A 19,156-nucleotide genomic window follows, 5' to 3' on the forward strand; every position below is an offset into this window, starting at 1 on the left:
TGGATCTGTACTGTGGACAGATTGTTCATTTGTTCTCAACATCAGGGAAGATGTTGCATTGAAGTTTCTGTGAGTTGATCTGAGTCCAGACGATATTCCGAGTAGAGCATTTTTTCTTGAGAACACTCTTTCAAACAGTATGGATGGATAAAGCAATACCAATTAAGATAATTTTTCATTCAAACATATTTTATTGAATATCTTTCAAAGGGATTGGGCACAAGTTATATAACAACTTACTAGGCTCTCTCCAATTCAATGATATACCTGTTACTATATTGATGTGTTGAAAAAACAAGAAAATGTGCACATTTATTCATTGTATGGCACATTCGTTCATTGTTAATCGTTGATGAAAGTTTTCAGTAACAATATTGACACTTCCATAGTTGATTTTATTAATCCGACACTTTCATCCATGAAATCTTTCACATAAATAATTTCCTTAAATAGACAATAAAGTTATACATCATCAAAAGTAAGGTTCTCATGAAATGTAAATTACATGTATGTTGTGATGAATTTGGCATATAGAGTTAAAAGATCATAATGCGTGTCGGAAAGGGGAGATAACTGGTTCATGACTATAGATTTTTGTGGAGTAGTCCTAGTCCCTACAAATGTAACTGACAGAAGTACGTCGGTACAAAATCAACAGTCAACGAATTCATGGAAGACTATCAGAATCCATTGTTACACAGCCTAACATTTAATGACTAGGCTGAAATTAATTGAGACTGTCCGTTTATACTAAACGATTCATGAACTAATAATGGATGTCTTTTGTTACAAAGCCAGTTTAAGTCCGATATTGAATTCTAGAGTGTATTAACCAGTTAATGGACGACTCAATTAATAATATGGTGTAAGTATGACTATCAATAGATAGATGTTTTATATCGTCACGTGGCAAATAATAATGAACAGATTAAAATCAGATGTTAAACTGAAATGACATGCAATGTCCCAGTAATGAATTGTACATACAAGACTGTACTTATACAATGTAACCATGACTGTAACCCTGGATATCAATGACTTAATGGAAATCACCAGAAGATTTAATGAATTTGAATTGGACGTTAACCCGACTGCCAAGTAAAACATGATTACATTTAATGTTATATACATGTGTTTGACCATTGTCCAGATCATAGATTCCAAATCGGGCGCTGATCATGTATACCGACGAAGAGCTATTTCTTTCTGTGGAAGAACGTGTATCAACAATACATTTTTAATTGAGGTTCCACAAACCTCCTAAACAATGCTGAAAATTCTGGCAATGCTCCGAAATGATTGCCAGAAATCTCCCACATATGTTGCGCTCAACTTGTCAGTGAGAATTGTATAATGTCTAGGCTATGGTAAGACCTTAATTGAAAAGTAATAGTATTTCAATAAATTAAACTTGTACTTCAGCCAGACACACAAAATAATTAAATTCCTGCGATAAGAATATTATATCCTCAATATGTATTTAAATTATGATCTTATTTAGGTTAATAGAATAATGTGGTGTTGAAATTAAAGTGAGCTCACCGAATGTCAACACCATTTTCAAAACAGCACGTCGTGTGTGTATGCATTAATGATAGACTATTAAAGTAGCACTAGCACCCAGCTAGGGGCAGTAATCATGCACCGCCCAGTTATCAAGACAACACAATTGAAAACATGTATGAACTTAATATGTTGGAAACGAAATTCAACTCATGCCGTCCTGAACGAAGCCCGCTAGGTTCTGGACGAAACAAGCCGATAAGGTTGCCTGTCGGTGACAAAAACATACAAGAAATTTTGATCGTATCGGTCAGTACCAAATACGAGTTGAGGACACACATTAACAAAACATATTAAGAGAAATAAATTAAAAGTTATATTAATACACACAATAATTTAATTAAACTTATCACAGGTTTTAGACACTCTGTACAGTAGTGTCTTTGAATGTTCCACGTAATCCACTTAGCTACATGTCAATTTAATTAAATATCTTAAAACTTTTGTTGAAAAGTTTGAAACTAGAACTGTTTTTCTTGGTAGGTCCCTTTTCGTCCTTTTTGTCCGGTCCGGCCCGAGGTGATTTGGGGCGCCTTTGAGCGGCATGGAATTTTTCTTCAGAAATGAACAGAGGTTGAAAGTTCACGTGACGATCTCCTTTCTCACGCTGTATCTCGTGAATGATCCCATGGAACACATCTTCAACGTACTCAAACTCCTCAGCTGCCGTTGTCTCGAAAAATAAACTTTCAAACTCTTGTGCTAGCGTGTTTCCTTCTACTTTACTAATTTGCCTAAAATCAAGGGAAAAGATATGAAGAATATAAGAAAAAATGAGATATTGATAATTGGTTACAGTCCAGGTACAATATGTACCCCACAGGGGCTCAACACTAATTAAACTCTTATGGTAATAAATATCAAATAAATACAGTATTATAACAGTATATCACAAAGGAAGGGGAGGCTTAATTCGTTAAAAACTCGAAATAAACGTCACTGCATGAGGACGTCATTTGACCCATTTGGTCCTTGTAATGTATTGCATTCGAAAAAAAAATAAAGAAATGCACCGCTGTAGATGGATGGGAAATACTAGATGGATACAATGTAGGGGGGTAGACATTAGTCTTTGCACAACTTTCCAACCGAACATATACGACTATAGAATCAAAAATTTGTGCCTCGGATCGTCACTATGGAAATACATAATTTTTTACTCTTGTACCAGACCGCCGGAACTTTGCTATTCCAAACAATCGGAAATAAAACGTGTTTTATCAATAAATCTATAAGTACATGTGTGGGGTAGTTTGGGCGTGGCCGACCTACCACAGATAGATCAGACATCTGTTTCAGAACATTCAAACACATCCTCCACTACAGAGACGTTCGTCAGCAATCAAGTGGGGATAGATAGATATAAACAAATACACTACAACTTAACGGTAACTATCACAGGGACTTGTCACAAATCCCCAGTTCAACATCCCGTATTAAAGGGGCATGCCTTCGTCCGGACTTCATAAACATGTACAGTTTCTATTGATGAAATCTATGTCCGAACGATGATTATATGACTGTCTGTGCCTATATGTAATGCAATTAACGCCGAACTGTACAGGGAAAAGGTGTAGTGTATATATACCGTATGTCTTTGCGGTAATTAGTGATACTTCGGGTTGAATTACGAATTTTCAGGACTTAATACTCGAAGAACTTTTGTTCATCTTGAGAGTAAAACTGCCATATTAATGTAAAGATTATAACATTTACTACTTGGAAAAAATACGTAGTTTCCAGTAAGTTTAATTTTGTCGACCTAAACTTTATTCAAACGAAGGAATGCCCCTTTAAGTGTATCATAATTTAATACGTGTACACATTTTGATGCCGAATTCCTATGACAAACTCCACAGCTAGGACGACATTTTCGCTTGCTACTATAGCTGGATGCGGCCTAAAAGTGTTTGGTAAATATTTAAGTAAAATGTCTAAATTTAGCCAGATCATTCATTTTTGCGGTGTTCATTTAGAGCCTAAATATTAAACTATTTCACAGAATCAAAATTACTATAAAGTAGGACGATATATACAAAAAGCTTACACCAGACAACACTATCCTCGATATTCCAAGGGTTACTTCACGTTCGACCTTTGCACGAGATAACTAAATGAATTTGTAGCCCTTGGATTAGAAGATGGGGAGGGATAGGACATTATACAGGTTCGGTTGGTATTTGATGTAGCATTCGAGAAGGAGAAAGGAAACATGGCCGAGTAGCCCATTTCCGTATCATTAACTACACAATCGAGACTATTAATGTGTAACTATTCAATACATGTACATATGTATAACTGTTTTATAAATGAACAATTAAAAATAACGATGCAAAAACTTGAACATTCTGACCGAAATAATTGCCGTTATCACTACTATTTCGTCAATGTTCCGAACACTGCATACATTTTAATTTACAGGGCTCGATTTTCCGAATTTTGAGTAATGTACGACATCAGTTAATAACAACAACACTAAATATTCAGTCATCATACAATAAAAACTTGTAAATATCGGCCGGGATATCGATGTATAAAAAGCGATACCTCCGATTTTAGTTTAATTTTTAGAATGTGCATAATTACTGGATTTTTAGTGTTATGGTTATTTACTAATGTTATACATTACTCAGCATCCTCAAACCGACACCTTCTGCGTATTTGTGTTCTGATAAAAATTGTCGATAAACGTCGATCAGCTGTCATGCTGTAGCGTGTATGAAATCGTATGTCAGGTTGCTCTGTTGTCACCAATCCGGTTCTCATTTTGAGAACGTGACATTTACTAGATTTGACTCAAATTTACGTCACGGGTGCTGCCGTAATGCAGAAGACGCTCGCCCAACACTGGTCTTATCATCTTTATACCTTTTCAACCATATTCATGTTAATCTATGTTTTTATAACCATCTTCATGTTAATCTATGTTTCCTTAATATGTTTTGCTCTCGTTTTCTCGATTTTATGTCAGTACTCACTGTGTTTTTATATCGTTTACATTAAAAAGATAAAAGTATCAGTCAGGTCACATTCGTCATATTTCAAACTTTACAACTTTCGTCATACATACCGATATCGTTCGAGATCTATTTTATTTCCAACCAGGGCCACAGGCGAATCTTTGGAGTTGGCTTTGAGGTATTGTGTGACACTCTCTAAATATTCCCGCGCTTTATCAAAACTCTGTCGGCTTGTGATCCCGTACACCACCATGAAGCCGTCTGCCCATCGTAGATACCGCAAGGGGTCGCTGTCTTCCTGGCGGCAAAACAAACAACCAAATCGTTCATGAGGTACCATTCATGAGGAGATATTGATTTTACTCCAAATGTTTACGCCATCATTCCAATAATGAATATGGCTGAGATACCATAACGTATTTTTCCAAAATTAAGTTTCTTAAGTATATACATTGTATGTGGTTTTACAAGTTATTAACGATTCTCATGTACGAGTATACTGCGAAATTGTTATCATATATATATAGTGTCCTTTTATTTTCGCTGTCAGTGCCCGTGTTTTAATCTGAGAGCTTGGCATCAGCTGTTTTTGACGAATATTTACATTAAGAGTGGAATGAATGGAACAGAAGGCACTTTCCATCTTAGAACACACGGTCTTATAATATGTATACGTTGTTAGGCTGTCCTGCAGGTAAGTGATCTTTAGAGGCGACTAAATTTAAGACCTTTATCTTCGTTCACGCCCCATTGATTCTGCCTCACTTTTGTTATATAGTTAAATTAAACTTAATCAAAACTAATTAAAAACTAATGCATGACACATTCTAGCAACACATCCAATACACGTCACTTATCCATTGTTCACAAACACATTCCTTAAATCCTTCATCGGGTCACTTCTGAACTTTATAGGTTTCTTATTCATATGCCATGCATAATAGGTTTATTATAAACTGTAAACGATGTACAATATATGAACCAATCACAATATCAATATCAACAAATTGTAGAATTTAAGAATGACCTAGGTAGGATTGAAAAACAACAACATATAGATGTACTTGTTCACACGATTGTTGGTTTTCTTAGAAACGGTCACTTAGGCGAATAAAAAATTGAACTGTTTTAAAAACAAACGCACTGTCATCTTTAGATAATTCATTATTTCCACACAATATCAAGTTTAGGCGTACAGGCTGATGGTGTAACAGCTGATCAAACATTTCACGTTTAATATTTATGTAATTTGGACATTAGACAAAGTATTGACAAGACGTTTTACTCACTTTATCGTAGGTATCCATGACGTGAATACACATTTCTGTTCCGTCTATGTCTTCATGCTTTGTATAGGTGTCCTCTGTAACAACAACGGTGCCATAGGTTCAAACGATTATTATGGTGGCTATCAACACATTTTTTACTTGTTTGTTTGTTTTTGTTTTTGTTTTTTTGTTTATTGGTTTTTTTTTTCGTTTTTCCATCCGAGGAAGCGAATTTGTGCCATCACAAGACGAAAAGAAATCTCCTTTCTTAGCCATAATCTAGCGAGTTATTCATGATATTTTTATATGCATTAGGCGTTTAATTATTTCGATAAAGCATTGTGTAATTTAACTTGGTGCTGTGTGAAATGCACGACATTATTTTCGTAGTGACAAAGCACAAAAAGGCACCACGAAAGTTGACTTGAATATATATATACATATATATCTGAATGACGTCTAGCTAACATATAACATGTGCACCATGATAATTTTTCGATTGTTCATTACAATGTTTAGTTTATAAGCTTTTATAAAGTCCTTGCTGAAGAAGAGTTTCAATGGAAATAGAGGAAATAATAAGTTGATATACTTACCAATGTTGGGGTCATACTCCATGATGGACCGTTGTGTTCTGTACTTACCGATGTTGGGGTCATACTCCATGATGAACCGTCGTGTTCTGTACTTACCGATGTTGGGGTCATACTCCATGATGAACCGTCGTGTTCTGTACTTACCGATGTTGGGGTCATACTCCATGATGAACCGTCGTGTTCTGTACTTACCAATGTTGGGGTCATACTCCATGATGGACCGTCGTGTTCTGTACTTACCAATGTTGGGATCATACTCCATGATGGACCGTCGTGTTCTGTACTTACCAATGTTGGGGTCATACTCCACGATGAACCGTCGTGTTCTGTACTTACCGATGTTGGGGTCATACTCCATGATGAACCGTCGTGTTCTGTACTTACCGATGTTGGGGTCATACTCCATGATGAACCGTCGTGTTCTGTACTTACCAATATTGGGGTCATACTCCATGATGAACCGTCGTGTTCTGTACTTACCAATGTTGGGGTCATACTCCATGATGAACCGTCGTGTTCTGTACTTACCAATGTTGGAGTCATACTCCACGATGAACCTTCGTGTTCTGTACTTACCAATGTTGGGGTCATACTCCATGATGAACCGTCGTGTTCTGTACTTACCAATGTTGGGGTCATACTCCATGATGAACCGTCGTGTTCTGTACTTACCAATGTTGGGGTCATACTCCATGATGAACCGCCGTGTTATGTACTTCACTGTTAGAGCTACAAAGGAGAGAAACAAGAGTCAAGAAACTGTCAAACGAGACAAAATACCACAACAGGGTAGATGTTTAAATACAGGATGGCATGGAAACACAAAGCCAGAACCGTCAACTCCCTGTTTGGCCAGTACAAGACAAAGTGCATTGATAAGGTCACTGAACAGCGTCATTTTGACCTTTCTTCCCTCGCTTCATTCAACGAGGAATCAACTTAGGACGCAAACATTACGATATCCCAGAAATGTCAGTTGACATTGGCGATATAGACATACATGTTACAGTCTAGGTGGTCATATCGTAGTGTGTTTAGTTAGCCCCATTGTAATACAGATATTTTAGACGGGCTACATCAATATTCGACAAAAAGGAAAACCCTCTCTTGGAGCTATACGGGTTTTATTTTTACCGAATGTTCATATAACCCCCTAAATATGTCTCAGAATAATCTAAACACACTAAGATAGTCCAAATAACATTGGCAAACACATTTTTAAGCCTCTGAAAGAAACTGTTTACCATTTCTGACATGGTAATAGTACACATAACAAAGCCCGAAAGGTAAATATGCTTTGATCGTACATTCCGATAACATTATATCTAATACCTTCAATTATTTGGAAAAATATACATGTATATATGTCCCAAGAAACCTTTGTCAATTTGAAAGTTGTGAAAATATTTAAAAAGAAAAAAAACAATCTGAACCGTATCGAACGGTTAACGTCAAATTATATTTATCATCAATATGACTGTAATTGAGAGATATACAGGGAGCTGTAACTGTACAGCTATGTAATAGGCTCAACTGCTATCCCTTACATGCTTCCTACACGCACGTATGCGATAACATCATATTCGAAGGAATGGCACAGACACTTTCTTGTTTTTCATTATGTTTGTGAACGAATGTTTCTTTGTCCTTGTAGGTATGTTTGGCATAGACTTTAAGTTACGTAAGTAATATCTCAAAACTATCTCTAGAGAAGCGTTACGGCTGCAAAGGTTGCCAGCACTCCGGTATCACCGACCTTGGATGCTTTTTACGTATGTAGCTGTGTGTTACACGTACAGTTTTCATGTTACACATGAACAAAATAAGCTGGGCTATTTACTCGTGTAAACGTGTGTTACATGTACAGAGCTGTATGTTACATATGCTGATATGAGTTACACGTGTAAATGTCTGTTCCACATGTGTACTTAATGTTTTATTGTAAAAAAATACAGATGTATTATTAATAATGAGTAACACGTATGACAATGCTTTCCACCTGTATACTTTGTTGTATGGATAACACGAATGACAATGATTTACACCTGTATACTTTGTTGTATGGATAATACGTATGACAATGATTTACACCTGTATACTTTGTTCTATAGTTACACGTATGACAATGATTTACACCTGTATACTTTGTTGTATGGATAACACGTATGGCAATGCTTCAATCTTGTATTGCAGTGTATCGTAGAGGAACGGAAATAACAAGTCTAATTTTAATTAGATTGGACAATGGTTCACACCTGTATACTGATAGTAGTTGTATGCGTTACACGTATGACAATGCTTTACACCTGTATATTTTGTTGTATAGTTACACGTATGACAATGTTTTCCACCTGTATAATCAGTTGTGTTAATAGTTGTAACCGTGTGATTACACTAATTAATGATCGAGTATGCATATTATAGGTTTCATGTTTTAGAGAATGGAAGCAGTGCTGTTCCACTTTGCTATCCTTTGTTTGCTCTCTTAGATGGGTTTTCCTAATAGACATACCTCTTTACCATTTTTCACACTTAATAATTGAACAATTTTGAATACAGGTGGCTTTTTCCTGAGCTACTGAAATTTAAAACAAATCATAGAAATGAAATGCGTCCTTTTCTTCAGATGGGGAGTTACACTGTTTACAATATCTACGTACATAATGCACTCTATATTATTATAATTTCCTGATTCTATTGCCATTTGTAATACTGTTTTTACTTCCTTTGTTATACTGTTTTTACTTCCTTTGTAATACTGTTTTTATCTTCTTTGTAATACTGTTTTTATTTCCTTTGTAATACTGTTTTATCCCCTTTGTAATACTGGTTTTATTTCCTTTGTAATACTGTTTTTACCTCCTTTGTAATACTGTTTTTAGCTCCTTTATAATACTGTTTTTATCCCCTTTGTAATACTGTTTTTATCCCCTTTGTAATACTGTTTTTATTTCCTTTGTGATAATGTTTTTACCTCCTTTGTAATACTGTTTTTATCCCCTTTGTAATACTGTTTTTACCCCCTTTGTAATACTGGTTTTATTTCCTTTGTTATACTGTTTTTATCTTCTTTGTAATACTGTTTTCACTTCCTTTGTAATAATGTTTTTACCTCCTTTGTAATACTGTTCTTACCCCATTTGTAATACTGGTTTTATTTCCTTTGTAATACTGTTTTACCTCCTTTGTAATACTGTTTTTATCTTCTTTGTAATACTGGTTTTATTTCTTTTGTAATACTGTTTTTATTTCCTTTGTAATACTGTTTTTATCCCCTTTGTAATACTGGTTTTATTTCCTTTGTAATACTGTTTTTATTTCCTTTGTAATACTGTTTTTATCCCCTTTGTAATACTGTTTTTATCCCCTTTGTAATACTGTTTTCACTTCCTTTGTAATAATGTTTTTATCCCCTTTGTAATACTGTTTTTATCCCCTTTGTAATACTGTTTTACCTCCTTTGTAATACTGTTTTTATCCCCTTTGTGATACTGTTTTTATCCCCTTTGTAATACTGTTTTTATCCCCTTTGTAATACTGTTTTTATCCCCTTTGTAATACTGTTTTTATCCCCTTTGTAATACTGTTTTTATTTCCTTTGTAATACTGTTTTTATCTTCTTTGTAATACTGTTTTTACCCCCTTTGTAATACTGTTTTTACCTCCTTTGTAATACTGTTTTTATCCCCTTTGTAATACTGTTTTTACCTCCTTTGTAATACTGTTTTTACCCTTTGTAATACTGTTTTTACTTCCTTTGTAATACTGTTTTATTCCCTTTGTAATACTGTTTTTACTTCCTTTGTAATACTGTTTTTATCCCCTTTGTAATGTTTTAACCTCCTTTGTAATACTGTTTTTATCCTTTAATATGTTTATCTCTTTGTAATACTGTTTTAGCCCCCTTTGTAATACTGTTTTTTACCTCCTTTGTAATACTGTTTTTACCTCCTTTGTAATACTGTTTTACTTCCTTTGTAATACTGTTTTTACCTCCTTTGTAATACTGTTTTACTTCCTTTGTAATACTGTTTTTACCTCCTTTGTAATACTGTTTTTACTTCCTTTGTAATACCGTTTTTACCCCTTTGTAATACTGTTTTTACATCCTTTGTAATACTGTTTTTACTTCCTTTGTAATACTGTTTTTACCCCATTTGTAATACTGTTTTTATCCCCTTTGTAATACTGTTTTTATCCCCTTTGTAATACTGGTTTTATTTCCTTTGTAATACTGTTTTTATCCCCTTTGTAATACTGTTTTTATCCCCTTTGTAATACTGTTTTTATCCCCTTTGTAATACTGGTTTTATTTCCTTTGTAATACTGTTTTTATCCCCTTTGAAATACTGTTTTTATCCCCTTTGAAATACTGTTTTTATCCCCTTTGTAATACTGTTTTTATCCCCTTTGAAATACTGTTTTTATCCCCTTTGTAATACTGTTTTTATCCCCTTTGTAATACTGTTTTTATCCCCTTTGTAATACTGTTTTTATCCCCTTTGTAATACTGTTTTTATCTTCTTTGTAATACTGTTTTTATCTTCTTTGTAATACTGTTTTTATCCCCTTTGTAATACTGGTTTTATTTCCTTTGTAATACTGTTTTTATCCCCTTTGTAATACTGTTTTTTATCCCCTTTGTAATACTGTTTTTTATCCCCTTTGTAATACTGTTTTTATCCCCTTTGTAATACTGTTTTACCTCTTTGTAATACTGGTTTTATTTCCTTTGTAATACTGTTTTTATCCCCTTTGTAATACTGTTTTACCTCTTTGTAATACTGGTTTTATTTCCTTTGTAATACTGTTTTTACCTCCTTTTTAATACTGTTTTTATCCCCTTTGTAATACTGTTTTTATCCCCTTTGTAATACTGGTTTTATCCCCTTTATAATACTGTTTTTATCCCCTTTGTAATACTGTTTTTATCCCCTTTGTAATACTGGTTTTATTTCCTTTGTAATACTGTTTTATCCCCTTTGTAATACTGGTTTTATCCCCTTTGTAATACTGTTTTTATCTTCTTTGTAATACTGGTTTTATTTCCTTTGTAATACTGTTTTTATTTCCTTTGTAATACTGTTTTTAACCCCTTTATAATACTGTTTTGATCCCCTTTGTAATACTGGTTTTATTTCCTTTGTAATACTGGTTTTATTTCCTTTATAATACTGGTTTTATTTCCTTTGTAATACTGTTTTTATCCCCTTTGTAATACTGGTTTTATTTCCTTTGTAATACTGGTTTTATTTCCTTTGTAATACTGGTTTTATTTCCTTTGTAATACTGTTTTTATCCCCTTTGTGATACTGTTTTTATCCCCTTTGTAATACTGTTTTCATCCCCTTTGTAATACTGGTTTTATTTCCTTTGTAATACTGTTTTTATCCCCTTTATAATACTGTTTTTATCCCCTTTGTGATACTGTTTTTATCCCCTTTGTAATACTGTTTTTATCCCCTTTGTAATACTGGTTTTATTTCCTTTGTAATACTGGTTTTATTTCCTTTGTAATACTGGTTTTATTTCCTTTGTAATACTGTTTTTATCCCCTTTGTAATACTGTTTTTATCCCCTTTGTAATACTGGTTTTATTTCCTTTGTAATACTGTTTTTACTTCCTTAGTAATACTGGTTTTATTTCCTGTGTAATACTTTATTTAACAGGTATGTCCTTTGTAAATACTGTCTTTATTTCCGTTGCGATACTGATTTTTATCATTGCGTAATCTTTCACATTTGAAAGAAACAACGACTACAACTCTAGGGTTTATTCAGCATCTACAGTTCAATACTTTTATTATTTATCAAGGATACCTTGGAGGCCTTCAGTAGTTTGAGAAATTAGTACTAAATCATCACCATATAGCAATACAATCATGACTACCCTTGCAGTTCTGTATGAAATATTATTCAAAATCATTTATATACAGAGAAAAATATCGGTGGCAAAATTTCACCCTGTAATAATCCAACTTATATTAAGGGGATAAATCAGATCATTATCCTAGATTTAACGTGAGAATATATGAGCTTTACAACGTCTATGATCTTCGTCTTTTTCAAGGTTTGATAGCATAAACCATAATTTTGTTCTATTAATCTTATTAAAGGTTTTGCGAAAATTCACAAAGCAGCAATACAATTCGTTTTCACTTTAATCCAAATGCTGATTACACAATTCTAATTACATAAGTAATATGATGATATACAAAAATACATAACGGTTCAACAATAGTAGGGTATCAGATTATACTGTCACTCCTCTCAGTCCTAATGACTGTTTTACGAATAGACAAGTTCTTTGTTTGACCCCACAGTTAAAACATGACAAAATGGTAACAAAATTTTCATCTTCTGACACATCTAATTTCATTTTATCCAGACACATTTCTCTAATTTGATCATATAAAGGATATTTACATAAAAGAGTGGATTTCGTTTTCAATAACATTACAAACTTTACAGTCTTAAGTGCGAAATTCCTGTTTCATTGTCTTATACATAGTTTATTATCTTCATTAAGAGATATAATTTTATCAGTAAATAACTATGCGTGTCTTAGGACTGAATCCTTAATTACTTTCTTAGTTTTACTTTTTATTGTGCTATAAGGACATACAAGCCTTTTTGAAATCATTTATTTGATAAGTTCGTGTAGCATCACTTATGAAGGTATACCAGCAATAATTGGTATCATGCAAATGTTTATTTAAAGATAGTGCTTCTTTAACCAGCGGATTTATTGGCAAAATACTTTGAGATATTCTAGACAAGTAATAACAATAAAATGATTAGATGTGGTAGAATATAAACAAGAATATTAACCTCAGTCACTTCCTTTATACGAGATAGTCTAGATATTCCAGCTTCGGGCTAGATCCTGCATTTAACATTGCATCTGTTTAGTTGCGCAGCATTCTAATTAAAATCAAATCTTGATCTGCGATCCCGTTTTGTAAACAACAATCCGCTACGTCGAAACGGGAGCTTAGATCAAAATTTAATTTTGATGAGATTGGTTGCACAATGCTTTTTAATATTTTGTTTTCAAAAAGGGGTTTGTCATATAATCAGGAAACTCTTCTCGTATCTGTAAAAGTAATAAACTGATATAACGAGACTAGCAAGCAATGCCGACTAGATTTGTGTTTATGTTACAAGTTCCGGTATAACAACGGAATGCCACGTTCTCTTCCCTATCTTTCACTATCGCTAAAGTTTCCCGTGTATTCCTGGACAGAAATGTGCCGGAATCTCTCTCCACACTGCAAGATTAATGTTTCTGAAAATGGGAGAACATAAATCGAGACTATTTTAGCTGAAGGTCTCTCCTAAAAGACGACGGGGGTCCTCGGCCTTTATCATAATGTATCAGATACGAGAACCAGTTGTAGACTTCCGAAAGGGTTGATATGATCTCTGTGTAAATACGAGAGATAAGGGTGAACTATTAACTGGTCCGTATTTTGATACATTAGCATGTATTTCATCCATGACTCAATGCGAATTTGAAATTGAAAATTTACTGTATAATGAACGTTCTATATATCAATTTTAATTAATAATTAGAATCTGGTTTGAATAAGAAACCTAACGGCGAATAATCGTATACAATCAAGTTGTCGTCACACTTACCGTCCTCTTACCTGCTGTGATTTCTTTTGTTTGGCGTCTCATAGATTTTTTGTACGCATATGTTATTCCGAATAATTGCTATATGGATGATTTTTCAAGGTCATGGTGTTTTTTTTCTCTCTCTCTCTCTAAAGCAAGAGGCATACAGCTAGAGACATACATCATTTAGACGAATTACGTGTACAACAGAAGAATTACATTAAGTAGTTGGGATTCTAAGCAAGTTAAATGAACTGGTTATAACCTTTGTCAGGGATTCAACTTTAATTATGCCAATGTAGTTTAAGGTTGACCGGTCATATTTTCCTAAGTTATTTTATACGTGCAGTGCAACTTGTCACAACCGGTCGTTCTCAAAACCAATCACCTCTTGATACCGATCGAAATGGCGATGTACCTAAATGACCTTTCTTATTATAGTAATAAACAACTTTCAGACGCCGATCCCTCTGAATTCCGATTACCGAACGGATTTTGTGTCCGGAATGGTTAGAATTTGAAATGTATGTACGATTGCATTATATAGTATGATATGATTCAGGTTAAACTGAATAGTAGGTGCACCCGTTCCCCTCCCTACGAACCCCCTTGAATAATAGATTTATAATGAAGATTTACTGGTATGATTAACACATTCTTTGTTTAAAATATGCACTATTCTATTTTGGTTTTATTTTGTACATTCATCATGACAAATTGATACTCTTCACCTGCGGGTATCACTAGATAAACCGTGATATCATTTACGGCTGATAAATATTATGGGATAGATAACTAACACGTTATTCACCTCTTTAAAGATATTGGGTTAAACATCTCAGGCTGGCCGTGAGTTTTACTACGTTTGTCAGCCGCTAACTAATGTGTTTCCTAAAATAAGATTGAAAAACAGTGTAAATGTGTCATTTCTTTTAAAATATATCTACTGGCAAAACACATCCGAGGAGTGGTTTAAGAACCTACAAGTTGTATCTGGGATCCTCGATATTCGTCGCGACATTCTGTGGTTACGTTCAATTTCGTTCTCTCCACCCCTGGTATTTGTCATGATATAATCGAAGGCACATAACTTTTTGTTTAATTGGTATCAAGGGAAACCCTGACTAATTGATCACAGAGGAGCATCAACTGGGGTTATTAATGCCTCTTAATATAACGGTATAGCGACAATGTCGTTTTCTTCAAACCAATTTGTATCCGCAATATGGCACTTACTTCAATTTTGCCATGCTAGCTGAGTAGACTGGCCCATGTCGCTAGAATATTAAAATTATAAATATGTTTCAGCTTTACTATTTTGATATCTAGGGTATGTCTAACTCTGATTTTATATTTCAAACCAGGGGAAGATAATCTAGTATTATAATTTAGCCGTGTAATTCTTTACAAAAATGTAGCAGCGGGTGGCCAGTCTAATTCCTGGAGTGTAGAGAGCGATGGTGAACGTAACCTCTGGAGCACCGAGGATGTGTATCGCTAAATCACTATGAAATTCCCTCTATAGGTCGCTATTTTTTTCATTCTGTAAAGATCACGTACAGACGAACTTATAATCGAACTTATGAATTATAGTCAAACTTATGATTTATTACCGTGAAATATGTACACGTATTCCTATTCTCTTTTTAGGTTTAGGTATTCTAATTGTTAGCATGGAAATGACTAGACTTATATCAAGTGATACTCACTTTTCCCCTAAATCACAGGGCAAGAAAGTTTAGATTCACAGATACATGGAGTAATTTTCAATATTATCAGCATCCTCGTTAAAATGCCAACGTGAAAATAGGTGCCATTATAGCAAATATGATCATGATTAGATTGTGCATGTATTGCAGGGTATAGTAGAGAATCGTAGACGATTGGACTTTTTGGTTCTGTATTGTTAACGTCTCATCAACAGCTATGGCCATTTTAGGTCCGTAGAATTTGGGAAATTAGAAGACTATTTTTTATAAGATTGACACTGTAACGAGGGTAGCTGTTGTATTACTTGAAAGTGCAAATGATTTAATTTGGCAATTTACGTGTCGCGGGTTTCCAAATGAGGTTTACAAGGGGTGATGATCAGATATATATTGCTTTCTCGGCATTTCGAAAATGTTGCCGATGGGGGTTACAAGGGGTGATGTTCAGATGTATAGCTTTCTCGGTATTTCAATAGTGTTGCTATATGTTCAGATTTAATGACGTGATATAAATCTCAAAAGACATGACCCAGCCAGATAATTTAATTAAAAATTACCCCCAGCCAGTTGATGTTTCAGTAATTATGAAATGTTCCCTTCAAATTCGAACTCTTGGCTGTCAGTGTTAATGAAAAAATAAAAATGTCTTCCGATATTACATAAGCTTTTAATGGACGTTATCAAGTGCTCCGACTATGTTTCATTTCAAAGCAGGCGCATTCGGTAACGAAGAAGCCTTAGGAACACACCTCCGTTATAATTTGCTTTAACATTGGTGCATTCTTCATAGAAAGTACGGCTATATGTTTATATATGAGATGCAAATCTTTAAATATTGGCCCGAGGAAGATATGCGGAAAGACGTCATTGCAAATTAAATTTGATATTGAACTAGCAAATTAAATAATTATATAAATCCCGTGTTAAGACAATGCGCGTGAGTTTCGTTTCAGTTAAGTGCAGACGACATCATTCCACTGAATGTTTATGTTTCAACACATTTATTGGTGTTTAAAGTAATTATGTTGAAATTAGCATAGGTGATGTCTGGTTATATTGACCCAAATTGCCATTTCATAGTTATAATAATTCCTACATTTACATTTGTTCTTTCTTGCACAATTTTCAGTCATGTAATATAAAAAAGGGCGGTATTTTTTTTGTTGTTGTTCAGTTTTCAAAATTGACTGAAATGGTACAGCAATGTAAGTATAAGTATTAAACAGTGGTTTGATGTTGTTATTGTCGATATGGCAGCAATATGTATAGTAAGGGGGGGGGGGGGAGCAAATGCCATGGGAATCATAACGGGTAACGGGTTCTCATGGCATTTGCTCAACATACATCTTGCAGTCATAACGACTATGACAAGATTAAAAACCACTGTCCATTGCTTAGATATATATTCAACATATGCTATAGCACAGACAGAATAGCGTGATCGATTGACCACTGGTCAAAGACACTTTGTTTGGGCGGTAGTTGATCAGAAATAGGGTTGGGAATTTGAGTTTATAATTATATATATATCTTGTTATGGGATTGAACCGGAGTACCCGGAGAAATCTCATGTGGTCGGGCATGTGACCCCATACTTTTCCACGTTCATTCGGAGAATTGCATGGTGAAAGGTGTGGCTACCACTTCAATCAATAATCAGGACGTTCAATTTTAATTTACTCCTTTAAAATGAACATTACTGGCTCTTTGTTTCCAATAAGAAGATTGGTATTGCTTCACCATCAATGGTGGGCGGTCTTTTAAATACGTATATTTAAATGTGACTGATAGAATTCGCGGTATTTTCATTATTTGGAAATTTTAACAGGTTGCTTTCATGAAATGGAGAGATATAAAACATGACGATTGATTTTGAAACTTAAACTTTTGTTTATAAAAGGGAGGTTGGCATCATATTATTTGGAAACATGTATTATCTTTTGAACTTGAAAAAGACAGTAACATTTCAGTTCAATCTAATTAAAATTTAGACTTGTAATTTCCACTCATCTACAATACTCTTCGATACACTTCAATACAAGTATTGCAGTGTATCGTAGAGTATCGTAGATGAATGGAAATTACAAGTCTAAATTTTAATTAGATTGTATTTCAGTTTTGTCTTTCTTTGTGAGCTTAGAGGGAATGGTTTATTCAGTTCATCATACACAATGGCTTATACTGTTTACCAAGTATGAATGATACTGAATACATATACTAGTACATAGACAGCTTACATGATAAACTTTGTATGTACTAGACCGTGGGGTGGGGATCTGGAACACGCCTCTATGATATAACCCAGCTATCCTCACTAATGCCACACACGCTAAAGGACCCGTGGAACTGATATATCACTATTTATCTTCCATTACAGTAACCCTACCCACTGTATCCATGGAATCCCAGCCACATTTTCCTGTCAGCAACACAAGGGCGTGTGGCGCTCTAATTCAGAAATTGACACTATCTATCGAGGAAGATAATGATTCCTCTGCTTGTCACTTCGTTAACGGAGAAAGTCCTGAAGGGAGATTGTAAATGAAAGTTTAGGGCGCGCCATTTGTTAACGTTACAACACATGAACTTCACGTGTAGATTAGACAAAGGCAGACGCGGATCCGTATGTTTATGATGCATTAAAACACTTTTACTTTTCCAAATTAATGTACGTAATCATGCACTACTGTTCTTTCTCTGTATCTAGAAGCATAGGGACTTGGTACGATTTCCCAACACAAGGTTATAATTAATCGGTAGGCTTCTGATGTTTCTTATTAAACCTTTTAAAATATGAGTTTGGCCGACAAGATGTTGCTCATGCAATATCATGTATTTTAATAGATATCGGATAGGGTCCTTACATATAGGTTTATTATTTATACCAGGCCCCTGTGTATGGAAGGTAGATGTTCAAGGACGTGTGTTAAGTAGCAAGATAAAACATCAACAAAATGGCGCATGTTTTGCGTTCTCGAAAGGATAACAAGTGATATCCTCTGAACCCTTTTTACAAGTGATGAGCTTAGCTGACTAATATTTAGACGCCATTGAGCGTGCGGTGAATTGTGTATATCGTATTCGCCCACTTTTGTTCAGATTAGGAAGCGTGTTGCTTATCAAGACGGATTGTTTCTAGGGTAGTGACCGTTTGTTTTTCGTATCCAAATGAAACATTTAGACAAGTTCTATTGACACCGAACTAGCGCCAATTATACCGTCCTGATAGACACTCTGCCTTCTAACTCGTACAACGGGTTTATTTTCCGATATGCTTATTGCCAAAATGGTGGCTATTTCTCAACTATCACAGATAAAGCAGTTGCATTTGCTATCGGATTACTATCGGAAGACACGATGGTTTTTGCTGTAATGCATACCAGGAAGTCTGAAAACACATTTTCTAGACGATAAAATTCTGCGATATAATTATAGAATAG

At 34.5% G+C, this 19,156-nt stretch overlaps 1 protein-coding gene across 2 annotated transcripts in view; it reads right to left on the reverse strand.

Annotated features, from left to right (window-relative positions):
• Positions 1–171: 171 nt before the first annotated feature.
• The window catches only part of LOC117334479 (ras-like protein family member 12), a 48,210-nt gene continuing 29,225 nt past the window's right edge, over positions 172–19,156 (reverse strand). Inside the window, exons 2-5 of one of the 2 annotated variants that reach the window (XM_033894133.1) lie at positions 7,060–7,116; positions 5,813–5,886; positions 4,634–4,821; positions 172–2,297 (exon numbers count right to left, since the gene is read on the reverse strand). In XM_033894133.1, coding sequence (XP_033750024.1) covers positions 1,985–2,297; positions 4,634–4,821; positions 5,813–5,886; positions 7,060–7,116 — 632 coding nt within the window. In that variant the 3' untranslated portion in view covers positions 172–1,984. Of the gene's footprint in view, positions 2,298–4,633; positions 4,822–5,812; positions 5,887–6,387; positions 6,413–7,059; positions 7,117–19,156 lie in introns of those variants that run through there. The other variant, XM_033894134.1, reaches the window with a different exon arrangement.

This window comes from Pecten maximus, chromosome 9 (genome assembly GCF_902652985.1).
Source record: "Pecten maximus chromosome 9, xPecMax1.1, whole genome shotgun sequence".
In the NCBI taxonomy this organism is placed as follows: Eukaryota; Metazoa; Mollusca; class Bivalvia; order Pectinida; family Pectinidae; genus Pecten; species Pecten maximus.